Source organism: Mustela nivalis (genome assembly GCF_964662115.1).
Source record: "Mustela nivalis genome assembly, chromosome: 10".
Taxonomy (NCBI): Eukaryota; Metazoa; Chordata; class Mammalia; order Carnivora; family Mustelidae; genus Mustela; species Mustela nivalis.
In genome coordinates this window covers 102,925,431-102,948,167 of record NC_139029.1, presented here as the reverse complement: position 1 = coordinate 102,948,167, position 22,737 = coordinate 102,925,431, and the positions used below count along the sequence as shown (strand labels likewise).

General features: G+C 37.3%; 1 protein-coding gene across 1 annotated transcript in view; it reads left to right on the top strand.

Annotated features, from left to right (window-relative positions):
* Positions 1-22,737, top strand: part of CAPZA1 (capping actin protein of muscle Z-line subunit alpha 1) — a 48,671-nt gene that overhangs the window by 12,804 nt on the left and 13,130 nt on the right. The window contains exons 2-5 of the mRNA XM_082685092.1: positions 10,178-10,241; positions 12,942-12,993; positions 16,394-16,457; positions 21,272-21,478. Coding sequence (XP_082541218.1) covers positions 10,178-10,241; positions 12,942-12,993; positions 16,394-16,457; positions 21,272-21,478 — 387 coding nt within the window. The remainder of the gene's footprint in view (positions 1-10,177; positions 10,242-12,941; positions 12,994-16,393; positions 16,458-21,271; positions 21,479-22,737) is intronic.

The following is a 22,737-nucleotide window of genomic DNA, read 5'->3' as shown; positions in this document are numbered from 1 at the left end:
CTAGGAAAACTTATCTCTGATACTTAGAGTCTAAATTCTCCCTTTATAGGTTAGAAACATAGTACACTGGACTCCGTGAAATTAACATTATTGCAGTATTTAAGTATATGAAGGGATGGAATTGTGTATGAGACTCCCTTCAAAATATATGTGCAGGCACCTGGCTGGCTCAGTCTATGGAGCGTGTGACTCTTGACTTCAGGTCATCATCTTGGGGTTGTGAGACTGAGTCTGCTTAAGGATCTCTTTCCCTTTCCCTCTGCCCCTGCCCCTCTCTAAAAACATAAATAAAAATAAATATTTTTTAAAAACTTAAAAAAAAGGTGTACATGGAGGGGCACCTGGTGGATTGTGTGACTGCTGATCTTCAGGTTGTAGGTTTGCGCCCCCCACTGGGTGTGGAAATTAGTTAAAATATTGTACAAAATAAATAAAATATATGCGGAGTTATATCCTTCACTGCAGATGACTGCTACGTGCAGTGAAACTATTACTTTATGGAACAGGAATATATTTTAAAAGCCTTGTTTTTGGTTTGTTTTTTAAAGCAGCAGTTAAGTTTTTGTTCCACCAGAACCTCCATAACAGTGATTCTCTGTTAGGCTGGGGATGACATGCCTCCCCTCTATGGGATATATGCTTTCTTAAAAAAAAAAAAAAAATCAATTTTATTTATTTGAGAGAGAGTGAACGAGTGAGAGAGCACAAGCAGAGGGAGAGGGAGAAGCAGGTTCCCTACTAAGCAGATCGATGCAGGGCTCGATCCCGGGATCCTGGAATCCTGACCTGAGCTGAAGGCAGATGCTTAACTAGCTGAGCCACCCAGGCACCCTGATATACCTGCTTTCAACTTTTCTTTCCCTACCCCAGTCTTACGAATGATTGATTAAATCACTGTTTTTAAAAGTGTCATCCCTCCGGACACCTGGGTGGCTCAGTGGGTTAAAGCCTCTGCCTTCAGCTCAGGTCATGATCGCAGGGTTCTGGGATCGAGCCCCACATCGGGCTCTCTGCTCTGCAGGGAGCCTGCTTCCTCCTCTCTCTCTGCCTGCCTCTCTGCCTACTTGTGACTCTGTCAAATAAATAATAAAATAGAAATATAAAAAAAATAAAAATAAAAGTGTCATCCCTCATTTGCACTGCCTCCCAAAATATTTTTGAGATCTCTAACTACTTAGCCATTTCACTTTCCCTTTTTACTTCTGCCAATGATTTGGTTTACCTCTACCAAATTTCATCTTGTTTTTATTTATTTATTTATTTATTTATTTGAAAGAGAATGAGTGATCACAAGCAGTGGGGAGGGGTAGAGGGAGAAGCAGATTTCCTGTTGAGCAGGGAGCCCAAAGTGGGACTCTGTCCCAGGAACCTGGGATCATGACCTAACCTGAAGGCAGATGCTTAACGGACTGAGCCAGCCAGGTGCCCTTCATCTCATTAGTTCGACCAAGTTTTGAAGCTAGATAATACTGATTTAAAAAAAAAAAAAAAAAGATTTTATTTATTTATTTATTTGCGAGAGAGAATGAGGAAGAGAGAGAGCATGAGAAGAGGGAGGGTCAGAGGGAGAAGCAAGACTCCCTGCCAAGCAGGGAGCCTGATGCGGAACTCAGTCTCGGGACTCCAGGATCATGACCTGAGCCAAAGGCAGTCACTTAGCCAACTGAGCTACCCAGGCGCCCTAGATAATACTGACTTTTAGAGTTATTTTTTATCATTGTATTTATCCCTCCTAACTTTATTTCAACTACAGCTTTCATAAGCAAGGCTCTGACTCATTTCCTGATTTAAAAAAAAAAAAAATTCTAAAAGGACTAGGCTAAATCCATGTGATACCATGCTAAAGACAATCCTTCTGAATTTTAATACCTGTTACTACTGCATAGTACAGTTGATTGTCCATTTGTATGTCCACCTCTGTATAAGTATGTGACCTTGGACAAGGCACTTAAACTCTGAACCTGTTCCTTTTGTAGTGGGGATAAGTGTCTCTTGCCTGCCTTCTTAAACAAGCTGTTTTAAGATCAGAAGAGAAGCTGGTTATGAAGGAGTTTTGTAAACAATAAAATAGTCATTCATTTACATTCCTAGCATGTGCCAGGTCTCAGTTCTGGATATACAGCAAGGAACAAACATAATGAGTTTTTACGTTCTGTGCCAGGGGTTGGCCAATCTGATCCACTACATGTTTTTATATAGACTACACGCTAATGTTTTCTGAATGGTTAGGGGAGGAAATCGGAAGAAGAATATTTCATGACATGGGAAAATTACATGAAATATAAATTAGAGTATCCAAAATAATGTTTTAATTAGCTCAGTGGAGGTGGAGGTACCTGGGTGGCTCATTCTATTAAGCATCTGATCATGATCCTGGGGTCCTGATGTGGAGCCCAGGGTCCACCTTCCTGCTTGGCGGGGATTCTGCTTCTCCCTCTCCCTCTACCACTCCCCCTGCGTGTGCCCTCTTACTCATTCTCTCTCTCTGTCATATAAATACATAAAATCTTTTTAAAAATAATTAGCAGGTCACCTGGGTGTCTTGGTTGATTGGGTGTCTGCCTTCAGCTTGGGTTCTGATCTCTGAGTCCTAGGATGAGCAGGCCTGCTCTTTTGGCGGCGGGGGTGGGGGTGCGCTGCTTCTCCCTCACCCTCTGCCTGCTGCTCCCCTTGCTTATACTTGCTCTCTCTCTCAAATGAAGAAATAAATTTTCTTAAAAATTAGCTCAGTGGCAATAGTCCTTTACAATGTATACATTTATTAAATCACATCTTACACTTTAAATATCTTATAACTTTATTTCCCAATAGTACCTCAGTTAAAAATGAATAAAACTTATTGGAACATACCATGCTCATTTGTTTACAGTTGGGACCAAGACCATGTGCCCCACGTAGCCCTAAAATGTTCACTGTCTGGCTTTTTACATTAGTAGTTTGCTGGCAGTTTATATTAGCAGTTTGCTCTGTGTTCTTGGAATGCTTTTGGGGGTATTGAGAAAGAAACATTAGGATAGTGCTTATTTATTTATTTATTTATTTTTCCTAGAGAGAAAGAGGGGGAAGGGAGGTAGAGAGAAAAGAGAGAATCTTAAGCAGGCTCCACACCCAGCACAGAGCCCTCCCTACACGGGGCTTGATCTCACAGCCCTAAGGTCATGACCTGAGCTGAGATCCACAGTTGGATGCTTAACTGACTGAGCCCACGAGATGTCCTTGTAGTGGTAACAAGTTCCTTGAAGAACAAGCAGGTAAACGGGCTACAGTTGTAAAGGGTGCAGAAAGTATCATGGCTAATTTGTATATAGGAGTCAGGAAATCAGAAGGTGACTTTTTTTTTTTTTTTTAAGATTCTATTTATTTATTTGAGAGACAGACACAGCGAGAGAGGAAACACAAGCAGGGGGAGTCAGAGAGGGAGAAGCAGGGTTCGGCTAAGCAGGGAGCCCAGTTTGGGGCTCCATCCCAGGACTCTGGGATTATGACCTGAGCCAAAAGTAGACACTTAACCCCTGAGCCACCCAGGCACCCCTGAGGGTGACATTTGAACAGAGATTTGAATGAAGAGTGATGCTCTGACAGAAGAGTATTTCTGGCAAAAGGAACAAGAAATGTAATCACCCTGAGGCAGTAGTGTAGCTAGCTGTAAGGTCTCAGAGCTGGACAGTAGGAGATGGGGGGAGGGAACCAAATATTGAAGGGCCTTGGAGACCATAGAACAGATTTTTATTTTTATAGAGAATATATAAATGTAGCATTAAGATTTCAACTACTGTTTCAAAGTATTTTTATGGTATTGTTACAGAGAGAAATCGCCTTGCCACTTCAGAATCTGTTGTCAAAGACTGGCAAATTCTAAGACTTACCTGATACTAAGTAGCCCACCTTTTTAAAATAACTCTCAGAAAATAACATGGGTATTATTGACCATGACAGTGTTTTTGGGATCCACCTTTGGCATTTAATGATGACTACATTCTTTTTAGGCATTCATTTAGAATTTCACCCTTGTTGCATATGTCTCCACCTCTCACCGGCTTTCATTTAAAAATGGGGGATGTTTTCATTTCTGTAATTGGATATTTTTCCTATTTTATTTTTTTAAAGATTTTACTTATTCATTTGAGAGAGAGAGAGAGAGACAGAGCATGGGGTGTGGGGGGGGGGGGCTGCGGGGAGAGGCAGAGGAAGGAGGAGAAGCAGACTGCCTGCTGAGCTGGGAGCCTGGCATGGGGCTGGATCCCAGGATTTGGAGATCATGACCTGAGCCAAAGCAGACGCTTAACCATTTAAGCCACCCAGGTGCCCCCATTTTTCCTATTCTTGATATTCTCAGATTTATGGGGATCATTAACTTTTTTTTTCCAGCACTTTAATTACAATTCTTCAGCACTTAAGCCTGAATTCAGATACTACTACTCGATATTCCTCTTTCTCTGACTTTTGTGTACTTTGTGTTTTTTTTTTCTTTAGAAAATGGAAGCAAGCTTTTAGTTTACTTTTCTCTTTCAACATAATCCCTTCATTTTACTAATTAACTATCCTGTACTTTCGAGCATTACACACTGTGCAGCTAGGAAGTGAATAAGGCTAAGCTCCTGGTCAAAAAGCCTATGCAAAATATGACTTTGAAAAGCCTCCTTTTTGCTTTCAGCATTTTACCAGCCTCATGTTATCCTGTCCTTCAGCTTCCTTGCCCCTTGCTTTCAGTTTTGATGTCACTCCAAAGCTTTTATCTTGTTTATGTCCTCTTTCATCTTTTTTTTTTTTTTAAGACTTTATCTCATACCCAGCGTGGGGTTCGAATTCACAACCCCAAGATAAAGAGTCTCATGCTGTACTGACTGAGCCAGTTAGGTGCTCGTCTTTCATCTTTAAAAAAAATTAATTTAGGGGCGCCTGGGTGGCTCAGTGGGTTAAGCTGCTGCCTTAGGCTCAGGTCATGATCTCAGGGTCCTGGGATCGAGTCCCGCATTGGGTTCTCTGCTCTGCAGGGAGCCTGCTTCCTCCTCTCTCTCTGCCTGCCTCTCTGCCTACTTGTGATCTCTCTCTCTGTCAAATAAATAAATAAATAATCTAAAAAAAATTAATTTATTGGATGGGAGATGTTGGCATGCTCCTCTTTGGATTTTTAAAAATTTTAAAATTATCTTTAATGTACAAGTAATGAAGTAATGGGTGAAATAGATAAAGGGGAGTAAGCAGTACTAACTTCAAGGAGAAAGTTCTCTTACTCATACAAGTAATTTATATTCCTTGTACAGCTTTTTGAATATGGAGATAAGCCCAAAAGAAAAGAAAAATATCTTGTAATACCAGAGGAAGTCCTAATTAAAATTAGTAGCTACAGTTGTAGGTGAATATATTTACTCTTTTTTTTTTTTTTAAGATTTTATTTATTTATTTGACAGAGAGAAATCACAAGTAGTCGGAGAGGCAGGCAGAGAGAGAGAGAGAGGGAAGCAGGCTCCCTGCTGAGCAGAGAGCCCGATGCGGGACTCGATCCCAGGACCCTGAGATCATGACCTGAGCCGAAGGCAGCGGCTTAACCCACTGAGCCACCCAGGCGCCCCGAATATATTTACTCTTAATAAAACAGGAATACACCATTGTGTGAACTTTTTTCACTCAACAGCAGATGATAAACATCAACCTGTGTTAAAAGATAGAAAACTTCTCAGACTTTTTTGCTCCCAGGAACCCTTTGCACTCTTAGGAATCAAGTTTTTATTTATGTAGCTTATATCTATTTACTAAATATCAAAACTTAAGAGATTTTTAAAGCATTAGTTCATGATTACTACATTTTAATATAAATGATCGGTATTTTGTTCTGGGGAAAAAAACTATTTTCCAAAACAAAAATTAGTGGGGAAAGTAGAACTATTTTACATTTTGCAAATCTTTTAAATATCTACATTCAGTTTTTTGTACAGTGTTGTCTTAGTTTATACATATTGTTTCCTCTGACTGGAATGCCCTCCTTGATACTGCACATCCTTCAGTCCGGCTCATACATCACTGTATTTAAAGGCTACCCCATCCCTCTTTACATGCATTAGAGCTGATTACATCTTCTTGGTGCCTCAGTGTGGCCTTTAATACTTTAATGCTCTGTATGTGTCAGGTTCTTGAACTACACACACTTCAGTTTTCTTGACTGAAGGGAGTTTCACAACTATGTGAGGGTTATGGGGAAAGCACCTGGACAGAAGTGGGATAGACCACAGCCACTCAGCAGATTTGCCACAAATAGACTAAAAAAAAAGTTTGCTGTCAAAGTAGGTTTACTAATTTCTTAAATGAGTGATTGACAGCAACAGTTGATGAGGACAGAAATATGATTAACTGCACAGGCCAATGCAAATATATACAGTTGGCAATCCATATGGGAACTGTTAGTCCTGTGTAGTGTAATTTTCATGAGTCGAGCAGCATTTCTTATTTCCTAATTAGAGCTGTTCTTTTTATTGTTAGTTAATGTAAGAGCTTTATGGAGTATTTCTTCTTAATCTCCATCAGTTTTTTTTTTTTTTTTTTCTTAAAGATTTATTTATTTATTTGACAGAGCAAGAGAGATCACAAGTAGGTAGAGAGGCAGGCAGAGAGATGGGGGAAGCAGGCTCCCTGCTGAGCAGAGAGCCAATACGAGGCTCAATCCCAGGACCCTGAGATCATGACCTGAGCCGAAGGCAGAGGGTTAACCCACTGAGCCACCCAGGCGCCCCAATCTCCATCAGTTTTCATCCCAGAAAAATAATACATTATCTGTAATTACCCTGTCATGACAGGGTTCTCAAATTTTATGTTCATAGAATATTTTAAGGTGTGTGGTGTGGATTCCTTGCCTCTGCTTCCATACACATACTAAGTCTTAAAAAATCAGGTAGAGTTTTATAGCTCAAAGAAATTTTGCAGATACTCTCATCTCTTTTAGGAGTTGGATTATAATGAGGAAATTCAGAACCAAAAAAAGGTTAGTTAGATTCTAGTGTTTCTAGAATCACAAATCCAGTTAGTTAATGGACTGACACATCTAGTAATTAGAATCCAGGTTTCTGGTCTGCCTTGTTCCATAATCAGTAGATCTTTCTTTTTTTTTAAAGATTTATTTATTTATTTATTTATTTGACAGAGAGAGATCACAAGTAGGCAGAGAGGCAGGCAGAGAGAGAGAGAGAGAGGGAAGCAGGCTCCCTGCTGAGCAGAGAGCCCGATGCGGGACTCGATCCCAGGACCCTGAGATCATGACCTGAGCCGAAGGCAGCGGCTTAACCCACTGAGCCACCCAGGTGCCCCATAATCAGTAGATCTTTCTTGATGAAGAAGTAAGTTTGTCCATGGGACAGCTTTTCTTTTATTCTTAGAATAAGAGTGTAGTCATATAAGATCTCTTCTGTATAAACCTAAAATTGTAAAGTGTTTTTTGTCTTTTTCTTTCTTCTCAGTTCCCAGCCTTATTTTCAAGACTCCTGAAATTCTTTTTCCTGCTTAAGAATGGTTTGACTTTGATGGTAGGCTTAATTTGATTGGGTCAGCAAAAAATTTAAATTGTGTGAAGGAGGGGCGCCTGGGTGGCTCAGTCATTAAGCAGCTGCCTTTGGCTGAGGTCATGATTCCAGGGTCCTGGAATCGAGCCCCACATTGAGTTCCCTGCTCCACGGGGAGCCTGCTTCTCCCTCTCCCCCTGCTTATGTTCCCTTTCTGGATATCTCTCTCTCTCTCTGTCAAATAAATAAATAAAATCTTTAAAAAATAATAAATTGTTTGAAGGAAATTAAGAGGTCAACAGAGGATGCCTATTTGGAAAGTAGGGTTTAGATTATTGGTAGATATATCATGTTCCTCTTTGCCTTTCATCAGTGGATTGAATCATCTTCATACTCATTATCACATCAAAAATTAAGGAATTTTCATCATTTTTTCTGTCATAGTGTGTTAGAATTATACTGTGAGACTCATTTGAGGTCAGTCCTATTATTGCTAACATCATAATTATATATTTATAATGCCAAATGATACTCCAGATTATTTTTTCTTTTAAATGGGTTTGTACATTCTTTGTATTTCACATTTGACTTGATGAGAGCTAAGAGATTAAATTATATGGCAGACTGAGCACATGGTTTCACCTCACGGTTTATGCCAAACCTTATTAGAATGGAAAGAGTGGGGGAAAATCGAATGAGAGGAGAAATGAACTAGTAACTTTTAAAAAGTGGGAGTGCCATCATTGGACCAAAACTTTTTAGCAGTTCTTCATAGAAAGAAAGCAGAATGGTAAATTCATAGTGGTGAGAAGTAAGATGAGAAGAAATTATAACCCAAAGCACTTTAAAGAAAACTGTTATGGAAGTAGGAATCATTTAGAGAAACTTTATTTTTAAAAATATTTTTTTTTTCTTTTTAAAAGATTATTTATTTATGTATTTATTTGACAGAGAGAGAGAGAGAGCGGGAGAGGAACAGAAGTAGGGGGAGTGGAGAGGGAGAAGCAGGCTTTCCCGCAGAGCAGGAAGCCTGATGCAGGGCTTGGTCCCAGGATACTGTGATCATGACCTGAGCCAAAGGCAGATGCTTAACATCTGAGCCACACAGGAGCCCCATGGAGGAACTTTATTTAAGGAGCAAGAAAGAAAAGACTCAAAAGAATCTTAGTGTAGATTGATTAGGGAACTTTCCTGTAAGCTAACTGTACCACTTGGCTCCTCTTTTCTCTCCCATTTGGCCTGGACTGCAGACAGGAAATCCATTTGTCCTCAGAATATAGCATAAGAATGAGCATTGAGAGGAGAGAGGCAGGGCAGTACCTTAGGTAGCCTCTGGCCCTTATGAGGCACCCTTAGAAATTAATCTGCTCATACCTCCTGCTCATAGCCAGCAGCAAGTCTACTTTTTCCCTCCCCTATAATCACTGGAGACAAACTGCAGGTAAACAGAACAGGTAAGCTAAATTAAATTCAAGGAGGAACACCAAACATTTCTGGAACACCAGTACAATGGAAGAAAATCACCAAACTCAAACAAAAAGCAGATCTAAATTCTTAGGAGACAGTCCATAGAACAAGACTTTAAAGTCAGTATAGTTTAAAAAAAAAAGTAATATCCTCAAGGAGACTCAAGAGATTATTGCCCACACAAAAATAAAAGTTGTGGAAATTTAAAATAGGACAGTTAAAATAATTATCTGAATAGCAAAGTAGACCTAACCGGAAAGCATTTTAGTGAATTGAAAAATGGAACTCTGAGGCCTTCTCTCCCAAAAAAGTATAAAATAACAATAGAAGATAAAAATCTAGGAGAAAAAAAATGAGATATACAGATTAGATTCTATGATTTCAACATCCATCTCTAATAGGAGATCCAGAGAAGTAGAATGGCAATAGGGAGTCGGAGAGGGAGTTAGAAGGAAGAACGGAAGAAATTTTGTCTGTCGTATTCTTTAGGACCTTAATGGTGTTTAATAGTTTAGGTGATGTCATTTTTAAAATTAGGGGACACTGCTTGCATTTATGCATCATTATTAGGTATGCTATAGAATTTTGGTAGATAATCCTTTTTCAAGTTAAAGAAGCTTATTCCTGCCCCACATTAGTAGTTCTGTGGTTTTATGATATTTGAGTGTTGAATTTTGTCCTTTTTTCCCAGCAAGAGTTAAGAGAATAACAAGGGTTTGCTCCTTTATACTGATTTATTAGTATTGAACCATTCTGCTTGGCTGTAAACACCATAAACACAATTTGGTATCCTACCAATTTACTAATTTATTTAGTTTTGTTTAAATGTTTATAAGAGATTAGGATCATAGATTTCTCTTTTTGTGACTGTGGTATATTTGGGGGAAAGTTTTAAATTAGCAATAATTATGCTCGGATAAACCTTGTTGGCTTTGATTCTGCCAACTGCACAAAGCTATAACTGTAGTATATTTTGACCAAAAACTGATTATTCAGCTTTTTAAAGAAAAATAAAACTTAATCAAAGCATCATGGATATCCCTAAATCAGGACTAAGCTATATTGATGCTAAAAGTTTTGGGATATTTTGCAAACAAATTTTTTTTTTTGCTCCTAAACAGTAAAGGTTTAAATAGGAAGTGTTATTTCAAGGAATGTGATGAAATTTTTGTAATCTGTTATATTATTTTATTTATTAGTCTCATTTTATTTCTCTTTAGGTGCGCATAGCTGCTAAATTCATCACTCATGCACCCCCAGGGGAATTTAATGAAGTGTTCAATGGTGAGTAAGTATTAGTATATTTTAAGCTCTCCTTAATTACATATAAACTATCTCTTTTAATCCTTACAGCACATTATAGCTGTAGCTAAAGAAGTCAAGATTCAAATAGGTGAAAGTAACTTATCCATTGTCACCTAGCTAGTCAAGTGTCAGACCAAGGATTCTCACCCAGCTCGGAGTCAAAAGCAAATTCTTAACCCATAAATTAGGTTACCTATCTTATTTTTTTTTTTTTAAGACTTTATTTATTTATTTGACAAAGAGAAATTACAAGTACACCGAGAGGCAGGCAGAGAGAGAGAAGGAAGCAGGCTCCCCGCTAAGCAGAGCCCGATGCGGGACTCGATCCCAGGACCCTGAGATCATGACCCGAGCTGAAGGCAGCGGCCCAACCCACTGAGCCACCCAAGCGCCCATTTTTTTTTTTTTTAAAGATTTTATTTATTTATTTGACAGACAGAGATCACAAGTAGGCAGAGAGGCAGGCAGAGAGAGAGAGAGAGAGAGAGAAGCAGGCTTCCTGCGGAGCAGAGAGCCCAATGCAGGGCTCGATCCCAGGACCCTGAGATCATGACCCGAGCCGAAGGCAGCAGCCCAAACCACTGAGCCACCCAGGCGCCCCCAGTGCTTTCACTCAAGACATTACGGGACACTTTCTAAAATCATTGGGGCTGAACTGATTGCATCTGGGTGGCTTGTCACATACATAGCTTCCAGCATTACCGTCCTCTTACAATTTCTCATTCATTAGATCTGAGGTAGAATTGGGTAGTCTGTTTTATCAGGTTCTCCTAGGTGATTCTGAGTCACAGCCAGCTTGGGAACGACTTTTCCAATACATTTATAACCTTCTGTGCCACTCACTGGCTTAACATAATACAGAATGAAAAATGTAGATGAGGCATCTTGAACTTCATGATAAAATCGATCATTACAATCCCATTTTAAGTTGTTGAATTATCGTAAAGTTCTTTGTGCATCTTGGCTCATTTGCGCAAGCATTTATTTTGGAAATTGCAGTTTTACATTAGACAGCTACTTACTTAAAAGGAACTATGTGATGATATTCATCTGTACTTGGCCCAGGGCCCTATACATCATAGAACAATCAGTAATCTCCATCGATAAAAATTCATGATATAGATAAAGAGTAACCAGGAGAACATGTAAACATTTACTATAAGGAGTAAATAATTACAGTAGAAATAAATCCAGACATTCTTCCTTATAGACTTGTTTGTGGATTTTGAACACAATAGCAAAAGAAACAAATGCAGCCTTGTTTTCTCTGGTCTATTTTCCATATTGATCAGATATAAATTTTCAACAACTGAGCTGTTAGGAAGTTTTCTTACGACTTGAGCTTTATTCAGTTGATTAGCTCTGATAAATTCTTGTTTTAACAAGTTAATAGCCTTTGTAGTTAGAAGTCCCTTGTTTTATTTCTGACAACTGAATGTACTTTACAGGACTATCATGAGAATAATTGATATGGAAGCATTAGATTAAGAATTGGCAAACTATTAAAAAAAAAAGTTGGCAAGCTACTTTTAGCATGAGAGGGCTGGTTTTTATTGGCATGCTACACATTGGCCTCTGCCAGCCTCTTTCAGAAGCCCTAAGAGTCAGTGGCCTTTGGTTTATAGTCTTCTGTATTAGAGTTAATGCTTGATAGTTTCTTATATAACAAGGACTCTCCTCTCCCAAAAGAAGAGTGACTAGACTCTTCACACACAGCCTTTTTTTTTTTTTTTTGGACACACAGTTTTTTAAAAGGATATAGTCCCCTACATTAGATCCTTCATAGAAAAATATATTCAGCGATTTTACTGCCACTGATTGAATTTTGCCCAGCTTTCTTGGTCTGGTGTTACAGGAAAACCTCCAGTTCTTAATCTCATTTTAAAGGATTTTTTTAGATACAAAATTAATAATCCTAACTATAACTTTCTTTAAACCATGTTTTTCATTTGCTACGAAATACTTTAAGAAGTTACTGTTGTGGCGCCTGGGTGGCTCAGTGGGTTAAGCCTCTGCCTTCGGCTCAGGTCATGATCTCAGGATCCTGGGATGGAGCCCCACATCGGGCTCTTTGCTCAGTGGGGAGCCTGCTTCCTTCTCTCTCTTTGCCTGCCTCTCTGCCTACTTGTGATCTCTGTCTGTCAAATAAATAAATAAAATCTTTAAAATAAAAAGTTACTGTTAGATTATTTTATCACAAATAATTACATGCAAATTTATGAACATTAGCATCTGTCACTTGCATTTTTAGAATTTCTGGTAGGGGTGCTTGGGTGGCTCAGTTAGTTAAGCATCTGCCTTCCACTCAGTTCGTGATCCCAGGGTCCTGGGATTGAGACCCACCAGGGAGCCTGCCTCTCTCTCTCCCTCTGCCTGCTGCTCCCCCTGCTTGTGCTCGCTCTGTCAAAAAAAAAAAAAATTTTTTTAAAGCCCGATGTGGGGCTCCATCCTAGCACCCTGGGATCATGACCCAAGCCAAAGGCAGAGGCTTTAACCCACTGAGCCACCCAGGCGCCCCTCAAAAATATTTAAAAAAAAACAAAGAATTTCTATGTGTACATATATCTGAAAACTAACTTTCCAAAGCCTGATTTTTAAAAAATTTTCTGAAGTTCGTCCTTTTAATTTTAACATTTTTAAAAATTTTAATTTTAACATCTTTTAATGTTTTCTCCTCAGATGTTCGGCTACTACTTAATAATGACAATCTCCTCAGGGAAGGGGCAGCACAGTAAGTATCCTACAAGATCCACTTATATATGTATTTAATTTTAGAAAAACTGTGTTGATAATAAATCTGTACCCTGAAAACTAAATTTAAAATAAAATACTTCAATATAAAGCAGTTGGTTTTAGCAATTTTAGTTGTATTTTTTTCTTGGAGAAAACATGCCATGTTGTTTACTTCCATTAAGCTTATTATATATGATCTTATTTTTTTTCTTTTTAATTTTTCTTTTTGCCCAGATTTTCCCTTTTAAAGCAGAGCTTAATATGAGCTCTTAGGGTTACTTCTATACTCCATTTGGTTCATGTTGGATTTTTTTAAAACACTAGCTGTAGAAAAACTAGGCTGCTATAGAGGAATATTGTTCTCAAATTGCCACAAAATAGTAGATATTCATAAATAGCAATAATAGAGTTAACCATTGAATAGTAGCATGGTTATTCAACCCAGACACTGATTTCCTAGCACTGTCAGGCTAATTAATCTTTCTAAAGTACTGTTTTCATTTTATTATTGTCCTCCAAAACATTATAGTGAGGTGTTTTTGTTTTCTTAAAATCCAAACGCTGTCTAGCTTTCAAGGCCCCCTGTTATCAGGCTTTATTACTATTATCTTTTACATACAAAATTCTCTTTTCAATTACTGACTTATCTAATTGGCTGAGAGTTCCTTTGTAAAGAGGAAACCAGAAAAGGATAATGACTGGGAAGGGGTGGGGTAAAGAGGATTGGACGAGGATTTTGATGTAGAGCAACAAGTAATTATCATAAAAGCATTTGGTATGATATACGGTTGGATTTTAGCTATAAAAAACTGTCTTAAGAGCTGCTGCCTGGGAAACAGTCATCTTCTGCCCTGTGTCCATGCTGCTTTTTTGGAATTCATTTTAGGACCAGATTCTCCAAACCCTAACATTTGTTCAGCATCACTATAATTGTCATCATGAATGATATTCTAATTATACATTATTTAGGCACACATCAAAGATACATTCCAGTGCTGGTGCTGGTTTCTCTTAGATGCATATAGTGCCATAGAAAAAGGCTTTCATGATTTGCTAGTTCAACCCCTGTCTATCTCTGCCCTGTCATTGAAAGAACCTCATCTACATTTTGTCAACAGATGGCTGTCCAATCTGAATGCTTCTAATAATAAGGAATTCACTATCTCGCAAGGCAAGTTCCTTGCCTGCAATATATTGGTCTTAGTTTTATCCTTGAGAGCTACCCAAAATAAATCTACTTTATCTTTCACATGGTAAGGTACTGCTGTAGGAGGTGGGAAGTGGAATGCCAACATCCAAGATTGATTGCATCCTAAGCCTATTGTGCCATTTCCAATTAGGAGTAACAGTGGAATTTAGTTCAGATGCTTTAATTGCCCTGACAATAAAACTTTGTTTTTATAAATGTTATGGTGCTTAGAGATTCTAGATTTTCAGAGAACATTCTTACTAAAGGAGAACTGCCTTATGCCCAAATATTTGATTTTCCACAGGGATGAAAAATTCAGGTTTATTTTCTGTAATGAGGTGCTTCAGTCCCTTGGCCATAGTCCTTCATAGTAAGTGTTCAGTAAATGTTTGAGTAATCATCATCCTCATCATTATTGCCTTCTATATAAAATGAAGGAGGCCTGAACAACTTCGGATTTACTCTTTCCTGGATTTCTACCCAGCCCTCTGGACTAAGTAGGGTGTTGTAGGCCATGTTAAAGAGAGGATTTTATTTTTAAGAGAGGGCACATTATTAGTGTTTTGAGCAGAGAATGACTCAGTGAGATTATATTTTAGAATAATCACTGGTTGCTATGCAGGGGTCAAAGATTGAAGCAAGATGAGTAGTTAGAACACTTAACTGCAGTAGTTGAGATAAATGGCAGTTTGGACTAGAGTGGTAGTAGTAAGGGTGGTGGGAAGAAATCAAGATTCTGAATATATATCAAGGTAGTAGAACCTAGGAAATTGTCTGATGGGATTGCATGTGAAATTTGGGAGAAAGGAGAAGCAAAGACAATCTCAAGTTTTTGGCCCACATGAATGATAGAATGGAGATACCATTTTCTGAGATGGGGTTAAATGTTAACAAATTTTGATGTTGGTATTTGTATTCTATAATCTTAGGATCTGTTTTAGAATTGAGTACTTATTTACTCCCCACTCCTTAAGCTTTTCTTTAAAAAAAAAAAAAAAATTCACTGTCCATGACCATTTGATTTATATTCCTTTCTGAAGAACCACTGTGTTAAAAACTCATTTTGTAAATGGGGTTGTGTTATGAGGAAATGATTAATTAAAAAACGCAACAATAACTTAAAAAGAAATGATTGAAGATTAGCTTTAAATATGTTTCTTTGGTCTCTCTAGAAAAGTCTAGGAAGAGTTTAATAGTCTGCTTAAAAACAGTAGTCTAGGGGCGCCTGGGTGGCTCAGTGGTTAAGCCGCTGCCTTTGGCTCAGGTCATGATCTCAGGGTCCTGGGATCGAGTCCCGCATCGGGCTCTCTGTTCAGCAGGGAGCCTGCTTCCTCCTCTCTCTCTCTCTCTGCCTGCCTCTCTGCCTGCTTGTGATTTCTCTCTGTCAAATAAATAAATAAAATCTTTAAAAAAAAAAAAAAAACAGTAGTCTAGTACTGTTGTAGTAAAGTTAAAATTGGGCTAGAGAGGTATTTAACTCTTGCCTTGCCAAGTGAATTCTGTGAGAAGACTGACAATTTGTAAGTGTATTGTGCTTTTTTACACTGCAGCTTATTTCCATTTTTCCTTCATTTTACCTTTTTACTTTGTAAGATGTACTAGGGAGTCACTGAAAATGCAGTTTTATGAGTGTAGCAATGGACAAGTAAATAATAACATTAGGCATGCACTTTGATTATTCATATCCCCCTTTTCAGATAACCTCTAATACCTTAAACTCTCATCTTAGACTTGATTCATGCTCAGCTCTTACTTTACCCTCTCCCCATGTCAGATGTCTTCCAGTACATGTAATTGTGGTCTCTCCTACCTGCCCTACCTCAGAGAGCCCAGAATAAAGAAGACAGCATTACTAAAATAGTGCATCAATTGAAGATTCTTTTGAATTACTAAAAGCTTCTGTCTAAATGATTAAAACTGTTGGTAATTCATGAAACAAATAAACTTATGAATAGTCTAAGGGGGACTTCTGTTGGAGCCTAGGAGTGAAGAGGAAAAGATAATTTCAGAGTTTGGGGCACATCTGAGATCTCTATGGAGAAGAGTTCCTTCAGAAGGCTGGAAGGCATTAGGAAAATATGAGTTGCCTAGAGGGAAAGGGAAAGAGGGCCAGGGAGTGTTTTCACATTCTCTTTCACTATTATGTGAATTGCCTTTGTATTTATATGTTATTCTCACCCCCCTCCTTTTTTTACTTTTTAAAAAACAGTGCATTTGCCCAGTATAACATGGATCAGTTCACACCTGTGAAGATAGAAGGATATGAAGATCAGGTAATGATTGTTCATTTGGTAGGATGTGCCTGGGTGGTAGTAGAAGTCTTAGAAACCAAAGCAAATGTCTGAGGATAAGATGCTGAATAAATTCATGTCTTAGTTTTCATAACTTTTGTAAATGTTCTACATGTTAGGAAATTTTTCCTCTCTCCTAATATTTGAGAGTTTCTTTAACAAGAAAAATGAGGTGCCCCTAGCAAGAAGAGTGAAAATAAGAGTTTTACACAAATTTATAGCTTTATGTAATTCTCCTTGGTAAGAATAACAGGAAACATCAAATTTGACATCGTATGGGAAATTAGGCATCCCTATTCAAATAGAGGAACAAAGCAAATATATCCATCATTATTACCATTATTAACATTGTATGACAGGACTTAGCAAATTTATTAATGTACACTAAAAAAGGCAGTATGTCACTAAATACCAAATGCTTTTTAAAAGTCTGAATCTTCCTTGAACCCACAAATCTGCTGAATTTCTCCTGGGAAAATAAGCATGTAAATGTATTTAAAAAGATTATTTGAAGCTAGGTTTATAATAGTGAAAAACTGGAACAATCTGAATTCCCAACATTAAATTAAGTATCTGTAGACCAAAATAAAATACCATGTAGTCATTGGAAACCACTGTAAATACTGATCTGGGAATATTAATCTGGGAAGATGTTTGTGATATATTAAGCTAGAACATAAAGGAGCCTATGTAGAATTGTGCTAGTTTATTTTTTTTAATAGGTATTTAAGTGAATGAATGTAATGTATCAGTGCTTTCTTTCTTTCTTTCTTTCTTTCTTTCTTTCTTTATTTATTTATTTATTTATTTAGAGAGTGCATGTGTGGGGAGGAGGAGCAGAGGGGGAGGGAGAAGCAGGCTCCTGCTGAACAGGAAGCCCAACATGGGGCTCAATCCCAGGACCCTGAGATCATGACCTGAGCCGAGGGCAGATGCTTAACTGACTGAGCCACCTAGGCACCCCTCATTATCATGCTCTTTAAAAGAGCTGCCCCATTTCAGGGCACTGAATGCATGTTCCAGGAAGGGAAAAAGAGGAAATTGCAGAAGGTGCTATTGGCCTTTCTAGAAGCAACTTCCACTGATAAGTTATTGACAGAACTCCTATCACTTTGTCATTACTAGCTGGAAAGTGTCTTTTTATTAGTTGTACACACGGTCTTTTTGAAAATCTTTGCAGTCCTGTTAGTAAGGGAAAGCAGAGAATAAATATTAGATTGGAAACTAGCAAAACTCTGCAGTACAGTTCACACACACACACACACTTTAATCAGGGAAATAAATGGAAAATCAAATAGATTTGAATGCCGTGTTTCTGAATAAGAAGTATAAATAATATGGAAAGCTTATCTGAATAAGAAACATAAATGATATGGAAACTTGGTTTTTCAAATAGATTTCATACAATTCATATGAAAAATAGAAGTATAAATAATATGGAAAGCTTATCTGAATAAGAAACATAAATGATATGGAAACTTGGTTTTTCAAATAGATTTCTTACAATTCATATGAAAAATAGACCATACAGGATCATTCTAATCAAGAAAAACAAATGAGGGGCGCCTGGGTGGCTCAGAGGGTTAAGCATCTGCCTTAGGCTCGGGTCATGATCTCGGGGTCCTGGGATTGAGCCCGGCATCTGGTGCTCTGCTCAGCAGGGAGCCTGCTTCCCTCTCTCTCTGCCTGCCTCTCTGCCTACTTGTGATCTCTGTCTGTCAAATAAATAAATAAAATCTTAAAAAAAAAAAAAAGAAAAACAAATGAAAGAAGACTAATAATGAAAGACACAGGGCAATAATCAGAAAGCACCTAAGTAACGTAAAACAAAAGGGAAAAGGAAACAATTGATAAAATTTATGAGATTAATCTAACTTTGATTTACAATGCCAACTGTACACTTAGATTAATTCCAGGTGGTGTTTAAAGGTTAAATATTTTTTTAAACATAAAAATTTAGTAGGAAATGGAAAGGGAATCATAACTTAAGTAATGATGAAACATTAAAAAAGTTCATAAAAGGAGGCAGGCGCCTGGCTGCCTCAGTCGGTAGAAGATGCAACTCTGGATCTCAGGGTTGTGATTTGCAGCCCCACATTGGATATAGAGAGCACTGAAATAAATAAAAACTTTAAAAAGTTTATAAAAGAAAGTGACCTTTGGGGCACCTCGGTGGCTCAGTGGGTTAAAGCCTCTGCCTTCAGCTCGGGTCATGATCCCAGGGTCCTGGGATCGAGCCCCACATTGGGCTCTCTGCTCAGCAGGGAGCCTGCTACCCTCTCTCTCTCTGCCTGCCGTTCTGCCTACTTGTGATCTCTTCTGTCAAATAAATAGATAAAGATTTTTTTAAAAAAACTGACCTTTGCATAATAAAAAGTTTTAAAAATAAGGTTTAAAAAGGAGTAAATGTTTCTCAAGCATAAAGAGGTTATTCAGATAGCTAAGGATGATGCCAAGAGTACAGTGAATAAATAAGCAACAGACACGAACCACTTGCACACAAGTGAGAGATAGAAAAGCAAACTTAGAAAAGTGTTAGATTGCCCAGAAGTAGTAATTAAGGAAATCCAGGTTAAAATTTAATGTGAAATACCTTTTAGTTATAAAAGTTGCAGAATTTTAATGGGAAAGATTTATGAGGGGAAGACTAAGGAAATAGTTATATTCATGGTTCCTACTATCATTATAAACAAGTTTTTTAAGGATTAGTCTGTTAATAAGGATGGGAATCTCAAAAGTAGGAACTCTTTCCCAAGAATTTTTTTTAAGCAGAAGCTTTTTTTTATGGTAGAACGTATAGTAGCTTTCAATAATGGAAACCCTAAGTAGCTTAAACCTCCTTCAATTCAGAAATGATTAAGTAAGTATATTATGGTATTTCAGTTATTGTGAAATTGTATGTAATTATTAAAAATGGTAAATGTGTCAAAAGACAAATGGGAAATTAGGGAAAAATAAATGAAACTCAACACACGCAAAGCATTATCTGCCTAAATAACAGAGAGTTCAACTAAAAAATTATTCTTGTTAAATAATGAAATGTCAATTATAATTTCTACTGCTTGTAACTTGGTACGACACCCTATATTATGTATATTAATATTAGTAATACATTTTCCCTTTGACCTAGTTGTCCCCCTTCAAAGGATTTATCTTACCTGTGTGCTTGGCACACGTACATAATTTGTACATAATGAACATATGAGGACATTTGTGGCAGTATTCATAATAGCAAAAGATTGGAAACAACCCAGCTGCCCATTAATAGAAGATTGGTTGAATAAATTTTAGTATATCCATACAGTGGTGTAGTGTGCAACTGTAACATAAAAAAAGGAGTTCTCTGAGTACTTATCAGGAAAGTTTTCCCAGATATATTAAGTTAAAAAAAAAAAACTAAGTACAGTATAGTGTGTTAGTTTTTGTGTAAAAGAAAGGACTGGGGAGTTAGAATACATATTCATACTTGCTTCTATTTGTAAAAAAGAAACTCTGAAAGAATATGTCAGGGATTGGCAAATATTTTTTTTTTTAAGATTTTATTCATTTATTTGACACAGAGAGAGAGAGAGATCATAAGTAGGCAGAGCAGCAGGCAGAAAGATGGAGGGAAGCAAGCTCCCTGCCGAACAGAGAGCCCAACACTCTCTGGATCCCAGGACCTTGAGATCATGCCCTGAGCCGAAGGCAGATGCTTAACCCACTGAGCCACCCAGGCGCCCCTGGCATACCCTTTTTTTGAAAGGGCCAGAGAGTAAATATTTTCAACTTTGCTGGACATAGAGTCAATTGTGACTTCTCAACCCTGCTGTTTCAGGAAAGCAGCCATAGACGATACAAAAATAAACAAGTAGGGCTGTGTTCAATAAAACTTTATTTACAAAAACAAGTGGCAAATGCCATGCTGAACCATGCTCTAAATTAATAGTCAGTTGCCTTGTGGAGAAGGGAAAATTTATTAGGAATTTGATGGATAGGAGTGAAAGGTGAGAAAAAGATCTCACTTTATATAAATTTTTTCATTATTGAACCAAGTAAATAGATTATCTATTTTAAAATGCTAAATATAATGACGGGGAAAGTTTTATGAAATATGTAAAAAGAGAACATAAAAGTGTATGGATAAGTTATTGTTATAGCTCTGTATAAGGTATATACACTGGCAATACAGTAGACAGAAACCAAGAAATAAAGGGTAGATGGGCAGATGTTGTGGTTTAGAGGTAGGTGACTTAACCATAAATGTAACACTTCTATAATAAAAATGTAAAAATGTAAGAAAATTAAAAAAAATTTTTTTTAAAAGAATAAAAATGTCAGGAGTGCCTGGGTGGTGCAGTCAGTTGAGTGTCCAACTCTTGGTTTTAGCTTGGGTCGTGATCTTAGGGTTGTGAGATCAAGCCCCTAGTTAGGCTCTGCGTGGAGTCTGCTTGAGTTTCTACCCACCCCCACCCCCCAGCTCTCACTCTCTCTCTCTATCTCTCTCTCAAATAAATAAATCTTAAGGAAAAAGAATAAAAATGTGACTTTACGAGCACCCGGCTGGCTCAGTCAGTAGAGCATGCTACTCTTGATCTTGGGGTCATGGGTTCAAGCCTCATGTTGGGGATAGAATTTACTTAAAAAATGAAATGAAATTAAAAAATATATATGTGACTTGATTGAAAAATCATTATGGAAGAGAAATCTAAGTATAAATGAAAAGTTAACTCTCTTCAGAATTTTTATTTGTTTTGTAAAATTTGACAAGAACTGTCTTTTTACAGTTACTCATATTTGTAATTATTCTTTGGAAGGTCTTAATTACAGAACATGGTGACCTGGGTAATAGCAGATTTTTAGATCCAAGAAACAAAATTTCCTTTAAATTTGATCACTTACGGAAAGAAGCAAGTGACCCCCAGCCAGAGGACGTAGATGGAGGTCTGAAGTCTTGGAGAGAATCCTGTGACAGTGCTTTAAGGGCCTATGTGAAAGATCATTATTCCAACGGCTTCTGTACTGTTAAGTATCTGCCTGCTTAATATTAAAGAATGTTTTATTTCTTACACTTATCTTATCCTTTGGGGGCTTTGGCCAGCCAAACATCAACTTCTTTCTTCTTAGGGTCTCATCTGTATTTTATTCCCTAATTCATTTTTGAAAGAGTTTGTATAAATGGAAAATTTTATATGGAAAATTCTTTTTAAAAATCCCAGTACATTAAAATTTTAAATTTCATTGTATGCTATTTCACCTTTGTCTTATTTATTCATCAGAAATTGCCTTATACCCATAAAAAAAAAAGTTGTTAACATCTTTAGACATGGGAGAAAAGTATATTAAGATTGTCAAAGCAGCTATTGCCATATTTATGACTTTTTGGTATAGGCATTTTTATAGGAAGCTACTTCTTTCATACTTTAGATGCTTTCATTAGATTGTCAGAACTGTTTGCACTATTTTTTAATCAAATAATTTGATTTTTTTAACTACCTCTTGATATTAAAAAAAACAATAAATTTGACTCTATCATAATTTTTCCCTTGTAAATTGCAGATATGATTAAGAAAAACTTATCTGTTAGAATATTTTCAGTATGTAATGATGATGAGTTAAATGTCAATAATAGAATATTGTTTAAGAGCCCTTAGCTTGAAACCATACTAACTGGTTTGATTTCTTGTCTTGCCACTTAGTTAGCTATGTGACCTTGGGCAAATCGGTTAACATATCTGTGCCTTTTCACTAAAAAAATGGAAATAATAGTTCTTACCTCACAAGATTGTTATGAGAACTGAATGAGCTAATAAGGCATATAAAATGCTTGAAAATGGCACAAAGAAAGCTCTCCCTAAATGTTGGATATTGTTACTATTACATGTTTTATGTTTGTTTTTTTATTTTTTAAATAATGGAGAAAACCCATTATGGTGGATAAATGCAGTTCTGTTTTGCAACCCAGTATTGCAAAGGAAGACACAACACAGCCTCTTTTAGAAATTGACTTTGCAATCCTAAATGTATTTTCTACTTAACATTTGTTACCTATTTAAAATTTGGCATTACCTATTCTTACTTTGGAGCTTTTATACCAAGTAACCCTACTGTGTCCTTTTCTTACCTTTTCTCACTTGTCTTAGCTAACAAATGAGCTACAGAAAACCATGGAATTGTTCTAAGAGTGTCTACTGTACCCAAGTGTTTTATGTCCTCAGAGCTGTCCTGCTTAGGAATTCTTAATGTCATGTCAATATTTCCTATGATGTTTTCTATATAGTGT